Here is a 21,689-nt window from a genome sequence, read left to right on the forward strand (position 1 = left end):
AGACAAGCAGCCTCATAAGTTTAAACATTTGAACGCACATTATTTACAATGACTAATGATGACTCATAATTTCAAATTGAGAAAGAAATTAGATGGAGAAGTTTAGGCTATTTTAAATAATCCTCAAACTGTAGCGAATCATCTTTTCAGTAATTAAACACCGGACCTTGAATACACATCCACGCACGGAACCGGGCGCTTAAGGTAAATTGCTTGGCTTTAATTCAGTGTAAAGAAGAAAATGTAACATATTCCGTAAAATATGTAGTTGTTTGAAATGATGGGTTAACTCCAGAAATGATCATATTTATTTATCTAGCATAAGTCCAGAATTATTCTTATACAGCTGAAGAGATGCTTTAGACCTCAAAGACTTATTGCGGTTAGTTTTAATGCAGGACACGACCGTATGAAATATTGCATGTGTGTGGCAAAAGGCATACTCAAGTCTTTCACAACTGGAAAACTATCAGCTTAGATGTGAAAGTGCTGACACTGCACTTTTCAATTAGACTTGGATGAACTGATCTATTGCTGAGCATTCTTTAAATATAAATATAATTATCATTTTGTCATATAAAGTTCTTATTTATGTATTGTATAAATATATTTGAAGTCCAATTATTTAATATAATTATAATAATATTTATTATATATGCATTCATATTTTATATAATATATAATATTATATATAATGCATATATTAAAATTTTTTGATTGTAAATGCAATTTAAATTTACATTTGAAACACAATTCTTTTGGTTTCACAGGCATAGGAGAAATACAGCGTTGGATATCATCACTGATAGTTAAAGGAAGCATGAAGTGTGGACGTGAATACTGGTATTGTGGCCTTGTGCTGCTTCTGAGTGTTCAAACTGTGGTCTCCATGGTGATTCCCAATGCCACACACTTAGAGGCTTTGCTGGAAAAATACATGGATAAGGATGAGGCGTGGTGGCAATCCAAGCCAAGGGGCAAGAGAGCAATTTCACAAAGCGATATGCAGCTCATCCTTGACCTACATAATAAGCTGAGGGGTCAAGTGTACCCCCCTGCCTCAAATATGGAATACATGGTAAGATGATTGTCCGGTACTCAGTCACAATATTAGTCAATCATAGTGGTACTTACTTGGCCAGCCTCCACTTCTGACCTTTTAAAAGCAATGTACATGAAACATTTGTGATAAATGTGCCAAATGAAAGTGATAAAATGTACTATAGATTTGTTGCAGAATAATGATAGATAGATAGATAGATACTGTACATACATACATACATACATTGGCTGTAGGTTGGGTGGGGTTGCTAATTTACCAGCAGCTTCACCAAAAAGTCAGTGGTGCCTCTGCACATGGTGGATGAATTGTACAATCTTATGGCAGTAGGCACAAATGACCCTCTGTAGCACTCTGTTGCACCAAGGTTTAGCCTATTGCTGAAGGTGCTCCTCATTTCATCAAGCATGCCATATAGTGGGTGAGATATATTGTCCATGATGGTCAGAAATGTAGACATTATTCTCTTCTCAGCAACCACCACCAGAGGGTCCAGGTCAACCCCAATGAAAGAGGCTGCCCTCCAAATGAGCTTATTCAGCTGTTTAACTTCTCCAATTTTAGCCCTACTACCCCAGCACACCAGAGGATAGAACAAGGAGCTGGCGAAAGATGTAACTTTGAAAGATTGCCCGATCTTCCAAGAAATAGGGTTCAGACTTAGTTTGACATTATTTTTTGTATTTTTTATATATTTAAATTAATTAACTACATTAGTTTAAATGACAAATAAACAATATTTTTCACCACTTATTAATCTTGGCTAACGTTAATTCTATCATATACTAATACATTTATTAAATTAGAAGTTGTACATGTTAAGAAATAACTTACATATATATTAGAGACAAAATATGGACACTATGTTGGAAATTGCCAAATAATTGGTGGATTAATAAGCTACATGAGATGCACAGAATTGATAGATGAAATATATCGCAAAAACGTTTGCACATGTTATGAAAACCTCTTATTAGGTGTCATACTTTTGTCAAAAACTTTTGTCAAAGTCAAATCAAAGTGAGAAAAAAAAAGTAGGGAAGAAAAAGTGCTACCTGCATTCACCATTTTTTCTGACATCTTCTGAAAGCCGCACAGAAAAAAACATTTCCCATTGAATTATAGGCTTTTGTTTCTTTTACATTTTTTGAGGAGGTCATGAGGGTTCATATAAATTATTTATATGTATGGAGGGCACTGCCAAACAATATTGATTACCACACTAAGGTACATGAGTTTTGCATCATGATAAATGAGGTATACTTTACACAGACGCATTCAGAAACACTGAACTACAGTCAAGTTTGTGGTCTACAACAAACAATCCATCATGAAGGCCAAAACGCAGCTTCTCCTTCCCACGTACTGTGGCTCACCTACTGTTCGAGGCACTCAGCCAGACCTCTCATTGCTTTCAGAGCAGTGGGCCTTCACCAAATATGACCTGATAATTCTTAGAACCTTCTACAGCTGCTTCTTGCTGCAATGTAGTTGGCAACAATGGAGGCAAATGTTGACTTGGAAATTAAAGAGTAAAATGGAATGTAACCTTGTGTTCTTGTGCCACAACTAGTAGAGTATAATGCTAATATCAACATCTTGGGTTTGATTCTCAGGGAACATACATACTGGTAAAATGTGTACTTTAAATACACTCTAAGTGACTGTTCATACCAAACACATTTTTGCGTCAGTTAGCAGTGTTTTTCAGTTGTTTTTCTATGCATACATGTCAGATGGACAACTTTGATCATTGCCCCGCAACTTTGAGCATTGCCCCGCATAGACACTATGTCAGGTTAAAAAGAACATTAACTTATAAAAACATGTCTCGAGACACCTGTATTATGTTTTTTTGTTGCGCTGCATCTAGCTTGTTTTAACAGAAGAACATATTCTACCTGAGCAACATTTTAACAATCCTTTGCAAAATGCTAGCGACCCCTAGCTACATGCTAAAACATCTCGGGTTACATTTGTAACCCTTGTTCCATGAAAAAAGCGGAATGAGATGCTGTGCTTTGCTAAGCGCTTTTGGGAACAATCCTGCATTGTGACCAGCTGTGAATATGTGTGTAACACTTCAATGAACATTGACCGGAATTTATAGCCTCGGCTGGTGAGATCATTAGATGCACCTGTGGCCAGGCTATAAATAGACGCGTCACCAGCGTGTCGTCAGATATCTTTTTCTAAAGAACAGTCCTGGGACGTCCCAGTGCGGCAAAGAAGAACAGCATCTCCTTCCGCATTTTTCAGGGAACAAGGGTTACACATGTAACCCGAGACGTTCCCTTTACAAAAATATTCACTATGATGCTGCGTTTTCGCCGCCGCACTGGGGCTGTCCGGACCCCTATGGTTCGTAAGAGCCATAAGAGTTCGTAAGAGCCCGGTGTAGCATAAACATCTAAACCATAAAATTTGACGAATGTGTGCGGAGAGGACCAGCCTGCCACATCACAAACTTGTTCAGACGTGAGCTTGAGATGTCGACTCAAGGACGTAAGAGTTCGTAGTAGCAAAAACATCTAACCCTTAAAGTTTGATGAACGTGTGCGGAGAGGACCAGCCTGCCGCATCAAGAACTAGTGAGCCCTGACACCTACTGGCGAAGCTTGACCGTGCGCCTCATAGGCCAGGGCAATAGCATCCCTCACCCAATGTGACATAGTCTGCTTGGTAGCAGCCGCCCCCCTGTTGCGGCCCCCATAGCAGACAAATAATTGCCCTGACTTATGCCACTGGCTAGTGCGGTGGACACAAGTCTGAAGGGCACGGACTGGGTCCGTGAAGTCTTTCCTGCTCCGGCATTAAAAACGGCGGGGAGCAGAATGCTTCCAGAGTGACAGGATGTAGTGTCGAAAAAGGCACCTTAGGAAGCTAGTCAGGATAAGGATTCAGAATAGCTTTGGCCACACCTGGGGCAAATTCTAAACAGGCCGGCAAAACAGACAGAGCCTGTAGATCCCCAATCCTCTTAAGAGAGGTAATCGCTGTAAGAAAGACCATCTTGAGAGTCAGAAGTCTGTCAGACGCTGACTCTAGAGGTTCAAAGGGGGTCTCAACCAGACCCTCCAGGACTATTGCTAAGTCCCATGAAGGAGTTCTGGTCCTAACAGGAGGCCTCAGTCGCATGGCTCCATGAATGACGCGAGCGAGTATGGGATGCCTCCCCAAAGGCACCCCCGTCCATCAAGGCATGGCAATCCGAAATGTCGGCCACATAAACCCTGGAGCGTTGGGAGGAGGAGGTCTCTTGTTCGCGTGGCCAGTATAGCTGTAGTCTGGCCACAGCCCGAGTAACCACCTTGAGTAATTTCTCAGCCGCTTTATTATTATGCGTGAAATGTACAGAGGTTCAGCGCCCCCCTCATGAAACGAAGAGGCGCTGAGGCACGCTTCAGCTTACGAGAAGGTTCAGCTGGATCTGGGGAGAGAGCGAGCGATAGGGACCGACCCGTCTCTTGCTCCTCAGCCATATATATGCAAGAGTCCCACGATGAAAGAGTCGCTTACTGACTCCCGGAAGTAAGCGAGGCAAGCACGAAGCATTTCGCCCGAAAGTATGTCGCAATTCGCGCACTCGCCCTGCCCCAACGCGTGAGCAGCATGCTCTTCCCCCAAACAAACAAAACAAAATTGATGCGTGTCCCTGACAGTCATAGAACGTTGACAGGGAAACGCGCATCGTTTGCTTTGCTTCTCTGACATTTTTCCACCTTTTTCTTTTCTATTTTATATATATATATATATATATATATATATATATATATATATATATAGAGAGAGAGAGAGAGAGAGAGAGAGAGAGAGAAAGAGGGAAAGGAGAAAAGGTTCACTGCACACTGCCTAACAAATTCTAAATCCTAGCAGAGGAAAGAAAGTTTCTGACAGGCTTGTGAGACACACAGCACAGTATGCTCTGAAGAAAACGGATCTGACGACACGCTGATGACACGTCTATTTATAGCCTGGCCACAGGTGCATCTAATGATCTCACCAGCCGAGGTTATAAATTCCGGTCAATGTTCATTGACGTGTTACACACAAATTCACAGCTGGTCAAAATGCAGGATTGTTCCCAAAAGCGCTTAGCAAAGCGCAGCATCATAGTGAAATTTTTTGTAATGGGAACATGCTAGTTATCTAAGTTGCTTTGGATAAAGGTCTCTATTTTCGTGAGTGCGCAAATTGTAGCGCTACTCGCAGCGCAACGACAGCGTGCAAGGTCTTATCCGATTTTCGTGACCATTAATTCTAGGCGAATAGAGTTATAAAATTTATCTCCAAATTCTGAAAGTACAGAATATCAAATGAATACGTTTGTTAAAATAACAAATTATGAGATTTGTTTTAAACTTTCTAGAGGTCATGGCTTATTTTTCAAATTATTATTATAATTTTTGTTGGTATGTTTATATGTATTATTATTCTTGTACATTTACAGTTGTATTTAGATTTTTAAGTCACGGCAAAAGGGGCCGGTGGAAGAAGATGGAGAGAGTAAGATGATTGGATTTAGGGGCCATTTACATGACAATGTTTTCAACTAACAACGGAAAACGTTTTATGCGTTTTGGCTGTTCGTTTACAGAGACAATGCTTTTTTGGGGCCTGAAAACGCAAACTTTGAAAACAGGTTTCAAAGTGCAAGTTTTTGAAAATGATGCCATTATCGTCTCCGTGTAAACATGCAAAAACATGAATTTGTGAAAAAGATGATGTCATGCGCAGGCGTATTACGTGTGCAGTCTATAGGCATGAACTTAAAGAATTTGTCTTTACCTCCAGGGCGAACAGACCAACATGAGATTGGATCAGCTGGAGTCCTTAAAAGGTGGTGTGCTTTATAGTCCAGGGTCACTTATAAAGCAACCTCATCGTCCGTCCAGACAAAATTGCTCGATGCTTTCTAGAATTTAGAAATATTTTTGGTATCATTTTTCAGTAAATGAATATAATTTTTCAAAAATCAAAATTGACCACGTGGATACAATCGCTGTTAATACTTTCCATGAATAGTGTGTAAATAGATGAAAATTATTAATAATAATTACTTAATTTAATGGAGCATACATCCAAATACTGACTAGAATCACATTTTCCATGCATATAAAAGGAGTTTGTCACTGTCATAGAAATATGCTTGACATTCATCAAGGATGTAGTTAATGCACAAAAGAGTGTTATTTTCAATTCCTCTCATTATTTTTATGCAGTCCATTTACATTACCAACTTCTTATTAATGTGCTGTCTTTATTTAATTCGTTGGTGCTTGAGGGAATGGACTATATATCTGCATGCAGAAGCTGGAATAACCAGAGAAGAACCTCAAAATTAAATTGCACTTGGTCCAGACCACCCAGCCTTTTTGCGCATTGCACATGCGTTTCCACCAACCTTACTTGCGCCTAGACTTAGCGCATGCTTGCACGAAAATACCAAAACTTCATGGCCATGTCCATTGACTTTGTGCTTATGACTTAAGGCATTGCTCTAGGGTTGCAGCTAGCACTCTTAAAATAGGACCCTAAGTGTCTGCAAAATATGCAAATGTTAAAAAAGTGCAACAAATATGTGTTTTGGCTTTACCCTCATCATTATGCTAACAGAGCCCATCTTCTTGTCGCACTGCAGTTACAACTTTCATTTTTCATAGTTCTTAGGCCCAGCTTTAATGTGTAACTAAACAGTGGTTCTCCCTTAATCCTGAAATGTATTATTCAGTTTCCATGACTGCACATGGATCAGTCCATATGATTGCTTGCAATCAGCTATAAAAGAACATTTTCAAAACATTCTTCTTAGTCAATTACTTTTGACTTGATATCATCTGCAGCACTCTGGGACACTCAGTGTTTAATCTGTCAACCCCCCATAACCCTGTATCCCACAGCAAAGTTTAACAGAATGTGTCTTTGTGTGGGGCCCAGGTAGGGGAGGAGACATATCTATCTACACTCTCCATAGTCATCTGGGTAATTACTCTGAAAAGGAAGTGAGAAGGGAGTCACAGACGATGCACATCTCCCTAGGAATGCACTCAGATGGTTGGTGTAACAGCAAATTAGGCATCACAACAACTAAACAATGATAAGACAGGTCTTTGCATCTCTTTGCACATTCAGCTCAGATGCAGTAAGTTTGCTATGGTCTTCAGCACCGTATATACTTTTACGGCAAACATTTAGAGTACATGTTGATGACAATCACAGGCCATTACTCAGTACTGTTCCTGCTGTAGTCATGCTATTGAAAGACACAATTAGAATTTACAATTGTATTAATATAATCATTGTACTGTAAATAGTATATACCGTACCATTTTGGGCTTCTAGTTAAGATTCAAATAAAAATTATTCTATTTTTTCAGGTCATTCATTGTGTAATATAAAAGATGAGAATTATCATGGTAGTTCAAAAATAATATTTGTTGAGGACTGCCAGAATGGAATGCACCTTAGCTATGCACACATGGAACAGATTACAGGAACACAGAGCAGAAAACTACTTAATTTAATTTTAAATTAAGCCTGCTCTGTAGTGAAATAATCAGAACCCTGTGCAGAACAGTACACTGAGCCTTTTCTTTTATATTTATAAAAAAAAAAAAAAAAACATTTAAACTCCCCAGGTAAACCTGTGGAGATCATAAACACAGTGTTATTGTAATAGGTCTTTTGTCCCAAGCTAGTGAAACACAAATTCTTTATGGTTTTTAACTTCAACTGGCCCACTTTTAGATCCATATCAACCTACTGGTCAGAATCAACCATGCATTGACGTACATAGGCAGGACCGGGTTCAATCAACTGCTAAAAATGTAATCTAAATGTTTTATCAGAATGTTGTTTTGAGAGGTTGTTTTACCCCTAAAATTATTTACTGTTGTGTTTAAGTGTTTGGATCTTTTACCTTTACTTAATGCAAAAAGTATGACAGGTATACAGCAATCATGTTACCTTAAATAACATTAATAAGCCTCACTCTGTGCTGTGTGTGGTACAGGTTTGGGACACTGAACTGGAGAGTAGTGCTGAGCACTGGGCACACACTTGTCTGTGGGAACATGGACCCTCTCACCTACTGACACAGATTGGCCAGAACCTGGGAGCTCACTGGGGCAGGTGCTGTATTGATAACCTAACTTTATACGTATATATATATATATATGTGTGTGTGTTCATATTTCGTATGTCAACACGCTGATAAACATTATGTCTACATATGTGGACACTGGCACATCATTTCCTCAAAAGTAGAAAAAACATGTTAGCTACAACTTTCAACACTAACACACCTGTGGGTCATTTAGCGTAATTTGAATCTACATTTTGTTATGTTTAATTTAGTTATTTCAATACGATTCTGTTCATTATGCATTCACATACACCAATCAGCCACAACACTGTTTTGTATGAAAATCCTAGGAGATCAACAGTTACAGAAATACTCAAACCAGCCCATCTGGCACCAACAACCATTCATACAATTATCTAATTAGCCAATCATGTAGCAGCAGTGCAGTGTATAAAATCATGCAGATACAGGTCAGGAGCATCAGTTAATGTTCACATCAACCATCAGAATGGGGATAAAATGTGATCTCAGTGATTTGGAATGTGGCATGATTGTTGGTGCCAGACAGGCTGGTTTGAGTATTTCTGTAACTGTTGATCTCCTGGTATTTTCACACACATCAGTCTCTAGAATTTACTCATAATGGTGCCAAAAACAGAAAACAACCAGTGAGAGGCAGTTGAAAAGAATATAATCTCAGAATGCTATTACACAATATTAGGCATTAGGTTTTAATGTTGTGGCTGATTGGTGTATATTTACTGTGCATTTTCACATTGAGAATTTGGACCACATAAAATGTTTGGCAGACATGGTAATCGGTACATAGATTCAGATTTGTATAATGCTAGATTTTATTTTACATGGTAGGCAGTGATTGGATGATGCTGGACATTACATTAAATAAGAATTATTTATTCAGCTTTACAGAAAATCAGCTGTAATGTCTGTAACGTCTCAAAACATGAATAACCAACACTCCTGGAAACATAATAAACTATTTGATGAAAAAATATTTCTATAACTAGATTTCACATCGTAGTCTCGCTGTCCACATATGTGGACATTCATTTTTAGGAAAACTATTCGCTCTAGATTGTTTTTTTTGTTTGTTTGTTTTTTTGCTTGTTTATTAGGTGCTACTATTCTCAAATCAAAAAGGGAAATGGAAAATGAACTCAACAGTCATGCTCAGGTCTAGGGACATTAATAACCAAAAGTCTATAGGGTCATTACAGAACCTAGATATGTATTAGTGTTGGAGTTGTTTTATTTTATTTATTTATTTTGTGTTTCCATAAATCATATTTTTATGATTATTTCATAAAATTTTCATCTATATAAGTTTACTGTCACATGATAAATATATATTTGTTTATTGCAAGACAAATGAGCACTACATTCATACAAATGACTACTATATCACGTTGTTTTTCTGTTTGACAATGGTGAATTATCAGTATTCCATATGTGTGTGCACATACATATTATGCATGCTATGTCTTTCTCAATGTGTCAGCGATTGACTTCACTTGACATTGATATTTGATGAAGAAGCAAAGTGGAAGTAAACTAGTAAGTGTATCACATGAACTGTATGACTATTGTCATTTGGGTGTAAAGTACTAATGAAAGTATGTAAGTTTTGCATCTATTTTGAAAATAAAATGCCTGAGAAATGTTGTATGTGTAGCTTATGTGTTATGTGTAGCTCAGCCAGTTGCATCTTAGTAAAAATTTCAGTGTGGAAGTAATGAATCATGTTCTATATTTATTGCATCATCTCTAATTTTTGAAAAATAAAACATCAAAATATAATATATTTTCTATTTGATTATTTTCTAATTGACTTAAAAAAATAATTATTATTTGACACTAATAGGGCATTTTATTGATCCATTTTTGATAGATATTCGTGCCAGGTCTCAAAAGATCAGAGTATGTAATAATGTTTGGCAAAACACCCATGAACTTAATGGTTAAACAGTCCTGGGAGTGGATACACTTTAGTTTAAATAAAGTTCATTTTGTCATATACATAATTGCTGCTTGTTTTACCTTCTACTAATGCTCTTTAATTTCCATGCACCTTGTTGGATAGTGAAGTTGTACCAGAATAACTATCTAAAACAGCACTCCTGATTAATGTTATCTCTAAAACAAAACAAAAAAACTGCATCACATTTTGTCAATTCTCAGCCCTTATATTAACTGTTACTGTTTTCAATATAATCATCTTTAGAGACAGGCCCCCAACATTTCATGTCCAAGCCTGGTATGATGAGGTGAGAGATTTCAGCTACCCCTATCCACAGGAGTGTAACCCTTACTGCCCATACAGATGCTCCGGACCTGTCTGCACACATTACACACAAGTAAAACCGCAGTCACCAACTCAACAACACCCTTCCAAAAACATGAAAAATCTGCACCCAGTATTATGTATTCTTAAAGAAACAATTCACCCCCCTGTGTGACACTTTCATCTGTGACACACAAAATGAGTTAGGCAGAATGTTAGCCTCAGTCACAATTCATTTTCATTCCATCTTTTTTCCATAATGAAAGTGAATGGTGAATGATGCTGTCAGTCCCTAACATTTTGTTCCATGGTAGAAAGAAAGTCAACCAGTAATACAGTATTATGATTTGTTCGCAGCTTGTTTGGGCCACAAGCAATAAGATTGGCTGTGCCATCAATGTGTGCTACAACATGAATGTTTGGGGGATGATCTGGACCAAAGCTGTGTACTTGGTTTGCAATTACTCTCCTCCGTAAGAACACGCAACTCTGTTTTGTCTATTGCAATATACATAATTCTAAACATGTGTTATTCCTAGCTTTTTTAATGTTGCATCTTTTTCTCAGAGGTAACTGGTGGGGACATGCACCGTACAAACATGGAACCCCATGCTCTGCCTGTCCCCCCAGCTATGGGGGAAGTTGCCAAAACAATCTCTGCTATAAAGGTAGAAAATGTATTAAATTAATAAATCAATAGCATACAGAATGTTTTATTAGTAAGCTAAAAGACATTTGTGATGGCTCAAGTCTGGATCTCTTAAAAAATTTAATAAAAGCATACTCTCTTCAGATGATGGCAGTCATTCGCATTATACCCCTGAGACAGAAGAAAGTAACTACATCGAGCCAGAACCAGAGCCGGTCCGAAGCTATGACCCTCAATACAGAGACGAGTCTCCAACACCTTCTACCACTGAGAAGATTGAGACGAATGAGGTCATCAGCACTTCCCAGATGTGTAAGATTAAATGTTATTCAATTTCATGGGTTAAATTCAGAGAAGATGTTAAGAAATCCTAAAGTACAATGTTTTCTTTTTTTTACCCTAGGCATTACTTTGACTGTACTGTGAGTTTAATCAAATGGTAACTAAACGTTGCATAACACAATTGTTTATATTTTGTTTTTGTTTGTTTTTTAAGCTCAGCATGTAGAATGTAATACTAGATTACGTGATCAGTGCAAAGGAACAACATGTAACAGGTAAATTGGTTGACTCTTATGTTGATGTTTACAAAAGTATGTGGTTGGATCATGGTACTATGAATTATTTAATGACTGGTACATCTTTGAACAGGTATGAATGCCCACCAGGTTGCTTGCACAACTATGGAAAAGTAATTGGATCAGGGCATTATGAAATGGTAAGTATGATTAACTTCATTTTTTTTAATCAAATTTAGGCACTGCATCCCAAAATCAAATCAAATTTACAAGTTGATGTTTACATATTTAAATACTGTGCTATTATGGATAGATTTTGGGCAGTTCAGGGTCTCTCTCATTATTAATGTTGCTGTTTTTCCAGCAATCCAGTGTCTGTGGAAGTGGCTTGCATGCTGGAATAATAAATGACGATGGAGGCTGGATGGATGTCACCAGGGTGGGCAGAAGGCAACGATTCTCAAAGTCTTTCAAGAATGGAGTTCAGACTCTAGCGTATGTCACAGAGCCCACATGTTTCATGCTGCTAGAGACAATTTCAGCACTGCTCTTATTTTTTATTCTCATGTTATTCCTCAGGAAAAATCAAAGTGCCAATGCCTTCACTGTATCAAATGTCCCAGGTCAGTGCAAGTGTGTCAATCTGATCATCCTTTATGAGATAAAGTTGCTGGAGATTTCAGAAAAGTAAATGTAATTACAAATGTTATGTGACTTCCAGTGAAAGCTGTTAATTGTGAAACCACTGTGGCACAATTCTGTCCTTTCAAGAAACCAGCCAGGCACTGTCCAAGGTAAATTGATGTTACACAGATATAATATTGACAGATTACACAAAATACCAGGTGGTAAATAAAAAAAATATATATAATTTTAAATTGTGTTTATTACACAACAGCTAACAAGATTTATTTTTTCAGGTTGTATTGTTCACGTAACTGCTTGTATGACAGCTCTGCTCGAGTAATTGGATCCCGCTATTATTCAGATGTAAGTCTTTGTGCATATTTTATTAAATTAATACTCTTAATGTAGTTGCCATTTACCAGACTGTATTGTTTATGACTTATGTATTTTGTTCAAATTCCTTATAAATTTTATTTAAATTCTACACATTTATTTTGAACTCCAAATATGGACACTATTTAAAGATTACTCAACTAAATTTAATGGAAATTTGTCATACAATTAAAATGCATAAATCATAAATATAGGTGCATTGTTCTGTCACTGCCCTGTTACAACTATTCTGAAGTTACATATTGCTTTATTAGGTCTACTGTATAACTATTCCCATAGGAAAGAAAAATCACAAAATATCTTTAATATCTCAAGTGTTTTTCCGAGACAGAAATTATATTAAAAGTAAGCAAGAGAAAAAAATTAATTTAGACTTTTGATTAAATCTGCTGCTTCTCAGAAGAAGGCCTCAGTAACATACTGTAACATGTGTCTTCTCTAGAGTTGCAGAAGTGATCTCAACAATGTCTCAAACTTTTGCTCTGTTAAATTTCGTATTAAATTATTCCAAGATAATTAGATCTACTGTATGTTATCTATATAAATTGTATAGCTCTTAAAGGGATAGTCCACCCAAAAAATGAAAATTCTCAAATTTTTAGAAGAATATCTCAGCTCCGTTTGTCCATACAATGCAAGTTAATGGTGACCAAAACTCTAGTGGGCTAAAGCACATAACTGTTAATCAGAAGTTCGCTGGTTCGAGCCCCACAGCCACCACCATTGTGTCCTTGAGCAAGGCACTTAACTCCAGATTGCTCCGGGGGGATTTTCCCTGTAATAAGGGCACTCACTGTAAGTTGCTTTGGATAAAAGCGTCTGCCAAATGCATAAATGTAAATGTAGAAGAATATCTCAGCTCTGTAGCTCCATACAATGCATGTGAATGGGTACCAAAATTTTGAAGGTCCAAAAAACAAATAAAGGCAGAGTAAAAGTAATTCATAAGACTCCAGTGGTTAAATCCATATCTTCGGCAGCGATATAAGTGAGGGTGTGAAACAGATCAATATTGAATTCCTTTTTTATGATCAATCCTCACTTTCATTTTCACATTCTTCTTCTTTTGTTTTTGGCAATTCGCAGGCTTCGTTCAGATCACCACCTACCAGGCAGTGAGGAAAATTTATAGTAAAGATATTCCTAATAATTGATTTATTTCTCACCCACACCTATTATATTGCTTTTGAAGATATGGGTTTAACCACTGGAATCTTATGGATTACTTTCATGCTGCCTTTATGTGCTTTTTGGAGCTTCAAACTTTTTATACCCATTCACTTGCATTCTGAGGACCTACAGAGCTGAAATATTCTTCTAAAAATCTTTATTTGTGTTCTGCAGAAAAGAGTCATACACATATGGGATGGCATGAGGATGAGTAAATGATGAGAAAATGTATATTTTGGGTGAACTATCCCTTTAACTCTTGTAGAGGTCAAAAATTGTCTCATTAAATTAAACAACCGATTACTCAATGAATACTCTTGAGCTATGAAAGAGCAACGTCTGAACAATTACATTTTCTTCTGGGTTGCTCTATTACAACTATTAAAAGTCACTGTTCTGTGACAATTACAGAAGAAAAATTTGACCTTTTTTTCTCTGTGTGTCCCACCACGCAGAAGTCAAGTATATGCAGGGCAGCTATCCACGCAGGGGTGATTCGGAGTGACTCAGGAGGTTATCTGGATGTAATGCCTGTGGACAAGAGGAGGCAATACAAGGGCTCCTACCAAAATGGAATTACCTCAGAGAGGTATGTGTTGAGTCAGCTTTTCAGAGTCACTGCTGCCATGTACTTTGTAGTTCGATAATCTTTCCTTGTTGGCTTCAGCTTGGACTTGTAACTCACTTGACTAATTATCTATTATCCCTCTTTATAAGCTCAGTTGGATAACCTAATCATTATATTTAGTGGGTGGCTGAACCAAAGTCATAAAGACTTTGGGTTTCTGTAAAATAAAACCAGACCACCTACACGGTATGTTTTTATTTTGCATGGCTACATATTTTATTGAGGGTATCATGAGTATCTTAAGGGTGATTAATGAACATTCTATATTTAAATCATGTATCTTTCTGTCCTGCTGGATTTGGATTAATATTGGCAATTATTCTTCTATTTAGCCTACAGAATCCCACAGGAGGCAAAGCATTCAGAGTGTTTGCGGTCATTTGAAACCATCCTCCAAGGACGGATTCAAACAAATAGAGCTCTTGGTAATATAACATTGAGTAATTACAGAGCATTTGGTTTGCTGGTTTTGCTGAGCTGCATTTTAAGGCCAATGCTGTCACGAAAAATCTCCACAAATGAGAAAAAAAAGACATTGACTTTGACACAATCTGGTCCTGAGTCTCAGTATTTTCTATTTGTGTTCTTGTACATGTAATGTATATACAAGTTGTAAATATGGTGAATTCATTACTTTAGTTAGAAATTGTCTTGTATGTTTTTATAAAAACTATATTTTGCTTGTTGCATTCCAGTTATTTTATTTGCACATAAATATTAACATTTCTTGCAATGACAAAAAAGGGGATTGTGCATGCAAACACAACAGTGTTACTGTCCAAACTTGTAGAACATGTCATATATTACAGTTATAAAGCTTTATTTTTGTAAACATTATTACTATATATTATATAATATTTTTTAACACATTCATATCTTGATACTGTAAAAACCTGGCAGGCCAGGAAATTCTTCACAGCTTCAGAAGAATTTGAAACATTTTCCATAAAAGGAGCCATATGGGAGAGTGGAGAGACATTGTTCTGTGATATTTATTATCATGCAATCTACAATAAAGATATGATATAATTTAGACAAATGATCATTAATATTCTACTTCTTTGCAGTGTGGTTTGACTTTTATTGTTAATGTAATCTATGAGGTTCTTATATCATATTGTATTTAAATGTATTACAATGGTTCACTCATAATGGCCAGTTTTAAGGTATTATGTATTTGAATTACTGTGGTTCTTAGCTATTCCACTAAAGACAGCTGTGTGGATGTTTCAAATCCAAGACTCTGCACCTCTGCACCTTGAAGAATGAAAACCCAACGTGCCTCATGTTAAAACTCTCAGCTTATGCTGGCAATTCGCCGGCACCACAGACAAAGAGGGACATTGTGTGTATGTTAGTGTGTGTGAGTGTTATGATTTCAATCTCACTTCCTGGAGTGCATTTCCTCCATGTAAGGCACAGATGTGGTTTAACCGGGTAGTAACAGGCTCTCTGTCACTCACCTTGACCTCTCTCATTTCCTGTCTGGCCTCTCAGACTCCTCTCAGATGCCTCTCTTTAGCCACTTGATCTCAAGATCATTACCTTCAGGCTAAGAGGCCTTTGAGTTTATTACAAAATCGCAAGTGTTTTTCTCCTTATTCATTGCTGTCATATTTAGATTTATAAGTTTTCTCACTCTTAGACTTGTAAGATGAGAGTGTTTTTGAAGCACTTAAGAACCATTATTAAAAATGTCACTGTCACATAGCCTTGTGAAATCACAATGAAAACAAAGCTAAAAATGCTGACACATACAGTACCTTCACTGAAGTATTTGAGGCACGTAGTATATTATATAACTCAATCTTGTCCATTTACTTTTGTACTGTACTGTTCTGGTGATGCCCCCCTCCCCCTTTGCAATTACAATGAATGGTGACTGGAGCTTTCAAGCTTTAAAGAATACAAAAGCACCGTAACAGTATCATAAAAGTGGCTCATTTGACACACGTGCTATATTTCAAGACTTCTGAAACCATACAAGTGCTTGGTGTGAGGAACACATCAAAATGATGTTATTATTCACCGAAAATCTTAACATCTCTGTAGCGATGTCCAATCTGTGAACAAATATTTCTTTTTATTTAGATAGTGAATCGTGAGCCTATCGTGTTCCAAATCTGTACAGCTTTCTTTCTTCTGTGGATCAACAAAAGGAGATGTTAAGCAGAATTTTAGCCTCAGTCACCATTTACTTCCATTGTAGTTTTTACTTACAATAAAAGTGAATGGTGACTGAGACTGTCTGTTCCTTACATTCTGCCTAACATCTCCTGTTGTGTACAGAAGAGGAAAGGAACTTCCGAGAAAAGACTGGTAGAGCTTTAATGGAATGAGAGATGATCTGTATGATGGTCTCTAAAGAGAAGAGGTATGCATCAGAGCTCTGTCAAAATTCACAGGCCAGTGTGGCAGAAGTAGGAGCTGGAAGGGGATAAGGACATGATGTGCTCAGACACTGAGGCGGCACAACAGCCAAACTGATCCTGCACATGTTGCATTGTAAATAGAAAACACAATGCTATTGTGTTCAAAGTTTTTTTATTTGTACATTAATTTACATATTGACAACTCATATCTCCTACAGGAGATATGTGGATATATTCTCTATATACTTTCTGTTGTGGATGTTTGAACCGTGGGCAGTGAGTGTGAAGCTGCACAAGTTTCACATGCTTATGTGTTCTTGGTAAAGTTCCAAATTCTGAAAACAGTGTGACCTTATATTTTATGCTGGCACAAAGCAGCCTTGGCTGGCTGCTTATAAACAGTGATGAAGAGTAGTGGTGGTTCATATTGTGGTCAAAGATGAATTGTAAATATTGGTGTCAAATATTCACTTCCTGTTTACAGCCCATAAGCATAAATGGATATGTGCGAAAATGGAAGTCTGGCTAACTACTTGCTGTGTACTGCACAGTATATAGCCTATCATACTTTAGCCTACTATATTTACATGTACTACTATTTAAACAATTATTTTTATGTGAAACTACAATAAATGTCTCAAACAGAAGTAGGCATCTACTGTAATGTCAATGTCAATTTATTTATAAAGCATGATTAAAAACAACAGACTGTTGACCAATGTGCTATACAATAATCAAGTATAAAACACTGTAAGGATAATACCAATGAACATACAACAATAAAACATGTAAAATACTAATAATGAACTAAACTCTGTTGGACCAAATGCCACAGAAAAAAGATGAGTTTTCAGCAGTGATTCAAAAATGTATAAAGAAAGGGCATTTCTTATTTACAAGGGTAAGCTGTTCCAGAGTTTTGGGGAGGCTACTGCAAAAGCCCTGTCACCCTATTGCTTTAACATGGACCTGGAAACAATCAAAGTTCTTTGTTCAGAGGACATAAGATACCTTGTGGGATTATGCAGCTGCAGTAGAATAGAAAGGTAAAACAGGGCTAAACCATTCAGAGATTTAAAAACAAATAATAAAATTGATTCTGTAGCTGTCATGTCTCAAATAGAAGTAGGCATATACATTGTTGTCCTCATCATGTAACACGTTTAATTCAGTAAGTGGCTTCCAATTGTCATGGAAAGAAATATGGTTATTTTGCATTTTAAAGGGAAACTTCACCCAAAAATGGAAATTCTCTCATCATTTACTCACCCTCATGCCATCCCAGATGTGTATGACTTACTTTCTTCTGCAGAACGCAAACAAAAATCTTAGAAATATATTCTGTAGGTCCATACAATGTGAGTGAATGGTGGCCAAAACTCTGAAGGTACAAAAAGCAGCATAAAAGTAATCCATATGACTCCAGTGGTTAAATCCATATCTTCAGAAGCGTGACTTGTGTGGGTGAGAAACAGATAAATAGTTAAGTCCTATTTTTTACTATAAATCTCCACTTTCATGTTCACTCTCAGGCAAGATGTCGCCCATGCCTAAATCTGGCCTGTGTTTTCCAAAACTCAAACCACTGCCCCATTGGCTGAAGCTTGAAGTGCTGTTGAATGTATGGGGACATATGAACTCTAGTTTCTGGATGACATGTCCACAGAATGGCAACAAAAGTCAATATTTTTAGTTGTGAATGATGTAATACAGTCAACAGGAATGCAAATGTATTAACCGTTAATTTAATTAACACAAACCACCACTCTAACTGTTAGTGGAGTAAGAAAGTAATCTTTAAGGGAAAATAGTATCTCCAAATCATGCTCACCAAAACAGCACCAATTCTCTTGGTTGTTGGCAGATAGGATGTTCCAAGCTTCTTGGAGAATTCATCAAAGTTCTTATATGTATTTAGGCTAAAATTGCTTCTGTCTCTTCATGTAATCCCAGACTGACTCTATGTTTAGTGGGGGGCTCTGTGGGTGCTATGCCATCTGTTGCAGAGCTCCCTGTTCTTTTATTCTATTCTGTTTGCAAAAGGAATGTTTGGGAGTCTAAAACTTACATTTCCCATTTATACACTAAAGCTGAAGATATTAACCATCTTAAGTTACTTGTTAAGAACTTTTGCAGAGTACTGTATGTGCTCAAATTTATGAACTATAATCTTATATATATATATATATATATATTATATGTTCATATATGACCATTTCTCAGATTTCTGTATGGGACAGAACCAAAATCCGAGTCTCGGAGGTTGCTTGTGCAATTCAGTAGCTCCACAGGAAAAAGTAAACATGTTGGAATTGATGCAAAAATGTCTGATGGGAGCTGGCATTTGTCAGTAACTCAGCAGAATGGAGTCGATATTAGGGTACCGAAACATTCTGTAGCAGCATGTCGATTTCACATGTGATCATATTTTAACAAAAATGCAGCTGATATTATCAATAAATCAGTTGTCACACTGGAAATGGACAGTCAAGCACATTGCATTGTGGGATATGGTATTTCATGCAGTACTCTTTACTGAACATAGCCAATGTCCTATAAAACCATCACTCCAAAATTTTAACATCACATCACCAAATATTATCAGCATACCGTAACAGCATTTTAAAGTTATTTTCTAGAAATGACTCACAAATTCTTTTGAATTCCTCAAAAAAAGCTCAAGTGGCTGGAGTTTGAGTGGAATTATATGATGTGTATGTGGTCAACAATACATACCTTCACATAAAGGCATGCAGAGGCAGCCTGAGAGTACTACCACAGCAAATTTTAATGAGTATTATTTTAAAGTACTTACAGCAGGAACTCTGCAATGAGGGTGCTTTTCTTTGCATACAATTTTTTTTTATATAATGATAATGGAATATTTTTAACAGTGCTTACATACATAAATATCCACTCTAGCTAAAGCTCACATCCCACAGAAGTGTCTGTTTCCAGATGTTTTTATTCTTTTTTAAGTGTATTTATGAAAATAAGATATTGTGCATGGGCATGTATGGGACAGAATTACAGGAAAAAAGCAGTAACCTGATCTGAGACTATTGACACATTATAGTTACACTTTTAAAGAGCAAAATGTTGTTTGCAGCTGTTGATGCCCAGAACGATGTGTGGTAAATGTGGGTCATTATGATTATATAGGTCCATGTTTTCTCATTTATGTTGTAATATGTGTCAAAACACAAAGAAAGCTTTATTCTATGTAAAATATCAGAGTTTTTTAAATGAGGCCATGGAGAAATATAATACACCTTAGATGTTTTTTCTTTTTCTTTTGCCCATGAACAGACATACATTTTTTACTAACACTCCACTTTCTCAGTACCCTAAAACTTCTGCGATTTACCCTCCCAGTTGGGATATTGGCTGTGTACTTAGATGTATTTGTCAAGATCCCACACACACAGAGGTTGTGCCAGTGTGGTGGTTGTGCAAGTTTTCTCAATGTTCACACAGAAGTAATAAACCAAAGAGCTTTCTGCCCACTCCCCTGTACCCCCACTGTATGTCCTCGAAGAACCCAAGGAAAATTTTCCGGCATGGCAAAAATAGGCATGCTAAAGTTTGGCACAAGCCCTTGGTGCCCTCCTGTCGCTAACCTGAGTAGAGTGCACACAACCAAACCTACTATTTTCATCTTAATATTTATGTATATAATTAAAACTTATATTTTGCTTCATTAGTGTCTGTGTCAGAGGACAGTTTTTGTCTGCTTGTGTAAAGTAAACCCAAATAGAGACCCATTGCAAAGAAAAATCACACATGAAATCTCTTTAATATCTAAATTATTTCTCCTAAATAGCAATGAGATAAAATAGAAGAGTTTTGGTTCAGTCTCCTTCACACATCTTGTTTTTATTTTTTGAAGACCCTAGTATCTCAGGAGTTTCAGAAGAGATCTCAAACCATGCTCCTCAGATTTGCCAAGACACCAAAGTCTGCATTCAGAATTGTAGTAACCCCTAAGAAACATGCCAAAAAATAAAAAAAATAAATAAACCCCCTGCCAATGAGGCAGTGTTTTTTTTTTTTTTTAAACCAAATAGTTTTCCTAAAAATGTATTTCCACATATGTGGACAGTGGGAATAAGTTGTGAAATTTTAAATAATACCAAGCTATAGAAAGTTTTTAAAATAAATGTTTTTATTATGTTTCCAGGAGTGTTGGTTATTTGTGTTTTTGAAACATTACAGACATAACATCAGAAATTTGCATAATTCATTCTGATTCAAAGTAATTGCCAATGATGCGCACAAATACATGAATATGTATTTTAAATAAAAATACAAAATACCTCAGTTTAAATGTATCAAAATAAAATACCATATACTGTGCTATTATAAGATATTTTATATCTTGAAAATACACAAAATACATGTAAAATTGGCCATTCAATGAAGTATCACTATTGGATACAGTATTATATAAGCTTGTGTTACCTTATATAAAATAATATAAGACCCATGAATTAAATGTAAAAGATTTTACACATTTTATTAATGTTGTGCAAATATCTGGGTAGCAGAAATGTTTTTCATAGTGTGTCATTTATGTTGTGGTTATTTTTATCCGTCATTAGTTGCTTTTTCATTATTTTTGCATTGAAAAGTACCTGTTCTCACAGTCATGGAGCTCACTCTCTCACTTCTTGTGTCTTTTCTGCCACAAATTGCAATACAAAAAAGATATAATGAAGATAGAGTAACTTTTCCTTGTGAAATTGCATGATTGTCCACATGAAGCTTTCAGTGAGTTAAGAAATGCATCAAATAAAAACAGACTTTTGTGGCTCATTTTAGTGCAAGATGATTAACATTAACATCAGCGTCTTGACCGTTCTTCAGTAAAAGAAGAATCTCATTGG

The 21,689-nt window shown here is 36.7% G+C and overlaps 1 protein-coding gene across 1 annotated transcript; it reads left to right on the forward strand.

Moving 5' to 3' along the window:
- Positions 1-44: 44 nt before the first annotated feature.
- Positions 45-15,446, forward strand: LOC127648871 (cysteine-rich secretory protein LCCL domain-containing 1-like). The gene is made up of 15 exons (XM_052133683.1): positions 45-204; positions 771-1,078; positions 8,073-8,191; positions 10,387-10,519; positions 10,804-10,919; positions 11,014-11,114; positions 11,240-11,407; positions 11,592-11,652; positions 11,747-11,813; positions 11,978-12,108; positions 12,193-12,236; positions 12,335-12,407; positions 12,534-12,603; positions 14,259-14,392; positions 14,764-15,446. Exons 2-15 carry the CDS (start codon positions 821-823, stop codon positions 14,813-14,815), a joined length of 1,527 nt encoding a protein of 508 aa, XP_051989643.1. The 5' UTR covers positions 45-204; positions 771-820; the 3' UTR covers positions 14,816-15,446.
- Positions 15,447-21,689: the final 6,243 nt, after the last annotated feature.

The sequence above is a fragment of the Xyrauchen texanus genome, chromosome 9, assembly GCF_025860055.1.
Source record: "Xyrauchen texanus isolate HMW12.3.18 chromosome 9, RBS_HiC_50CHRs, whole genome shotgun sequence".
Lineage (NCBI taxonomy): Eukaryota > Metazoa > Chordata > Actinopteri > Cypriniformes > Catostomidae > Xyrauchen > Xyrauchen texanus.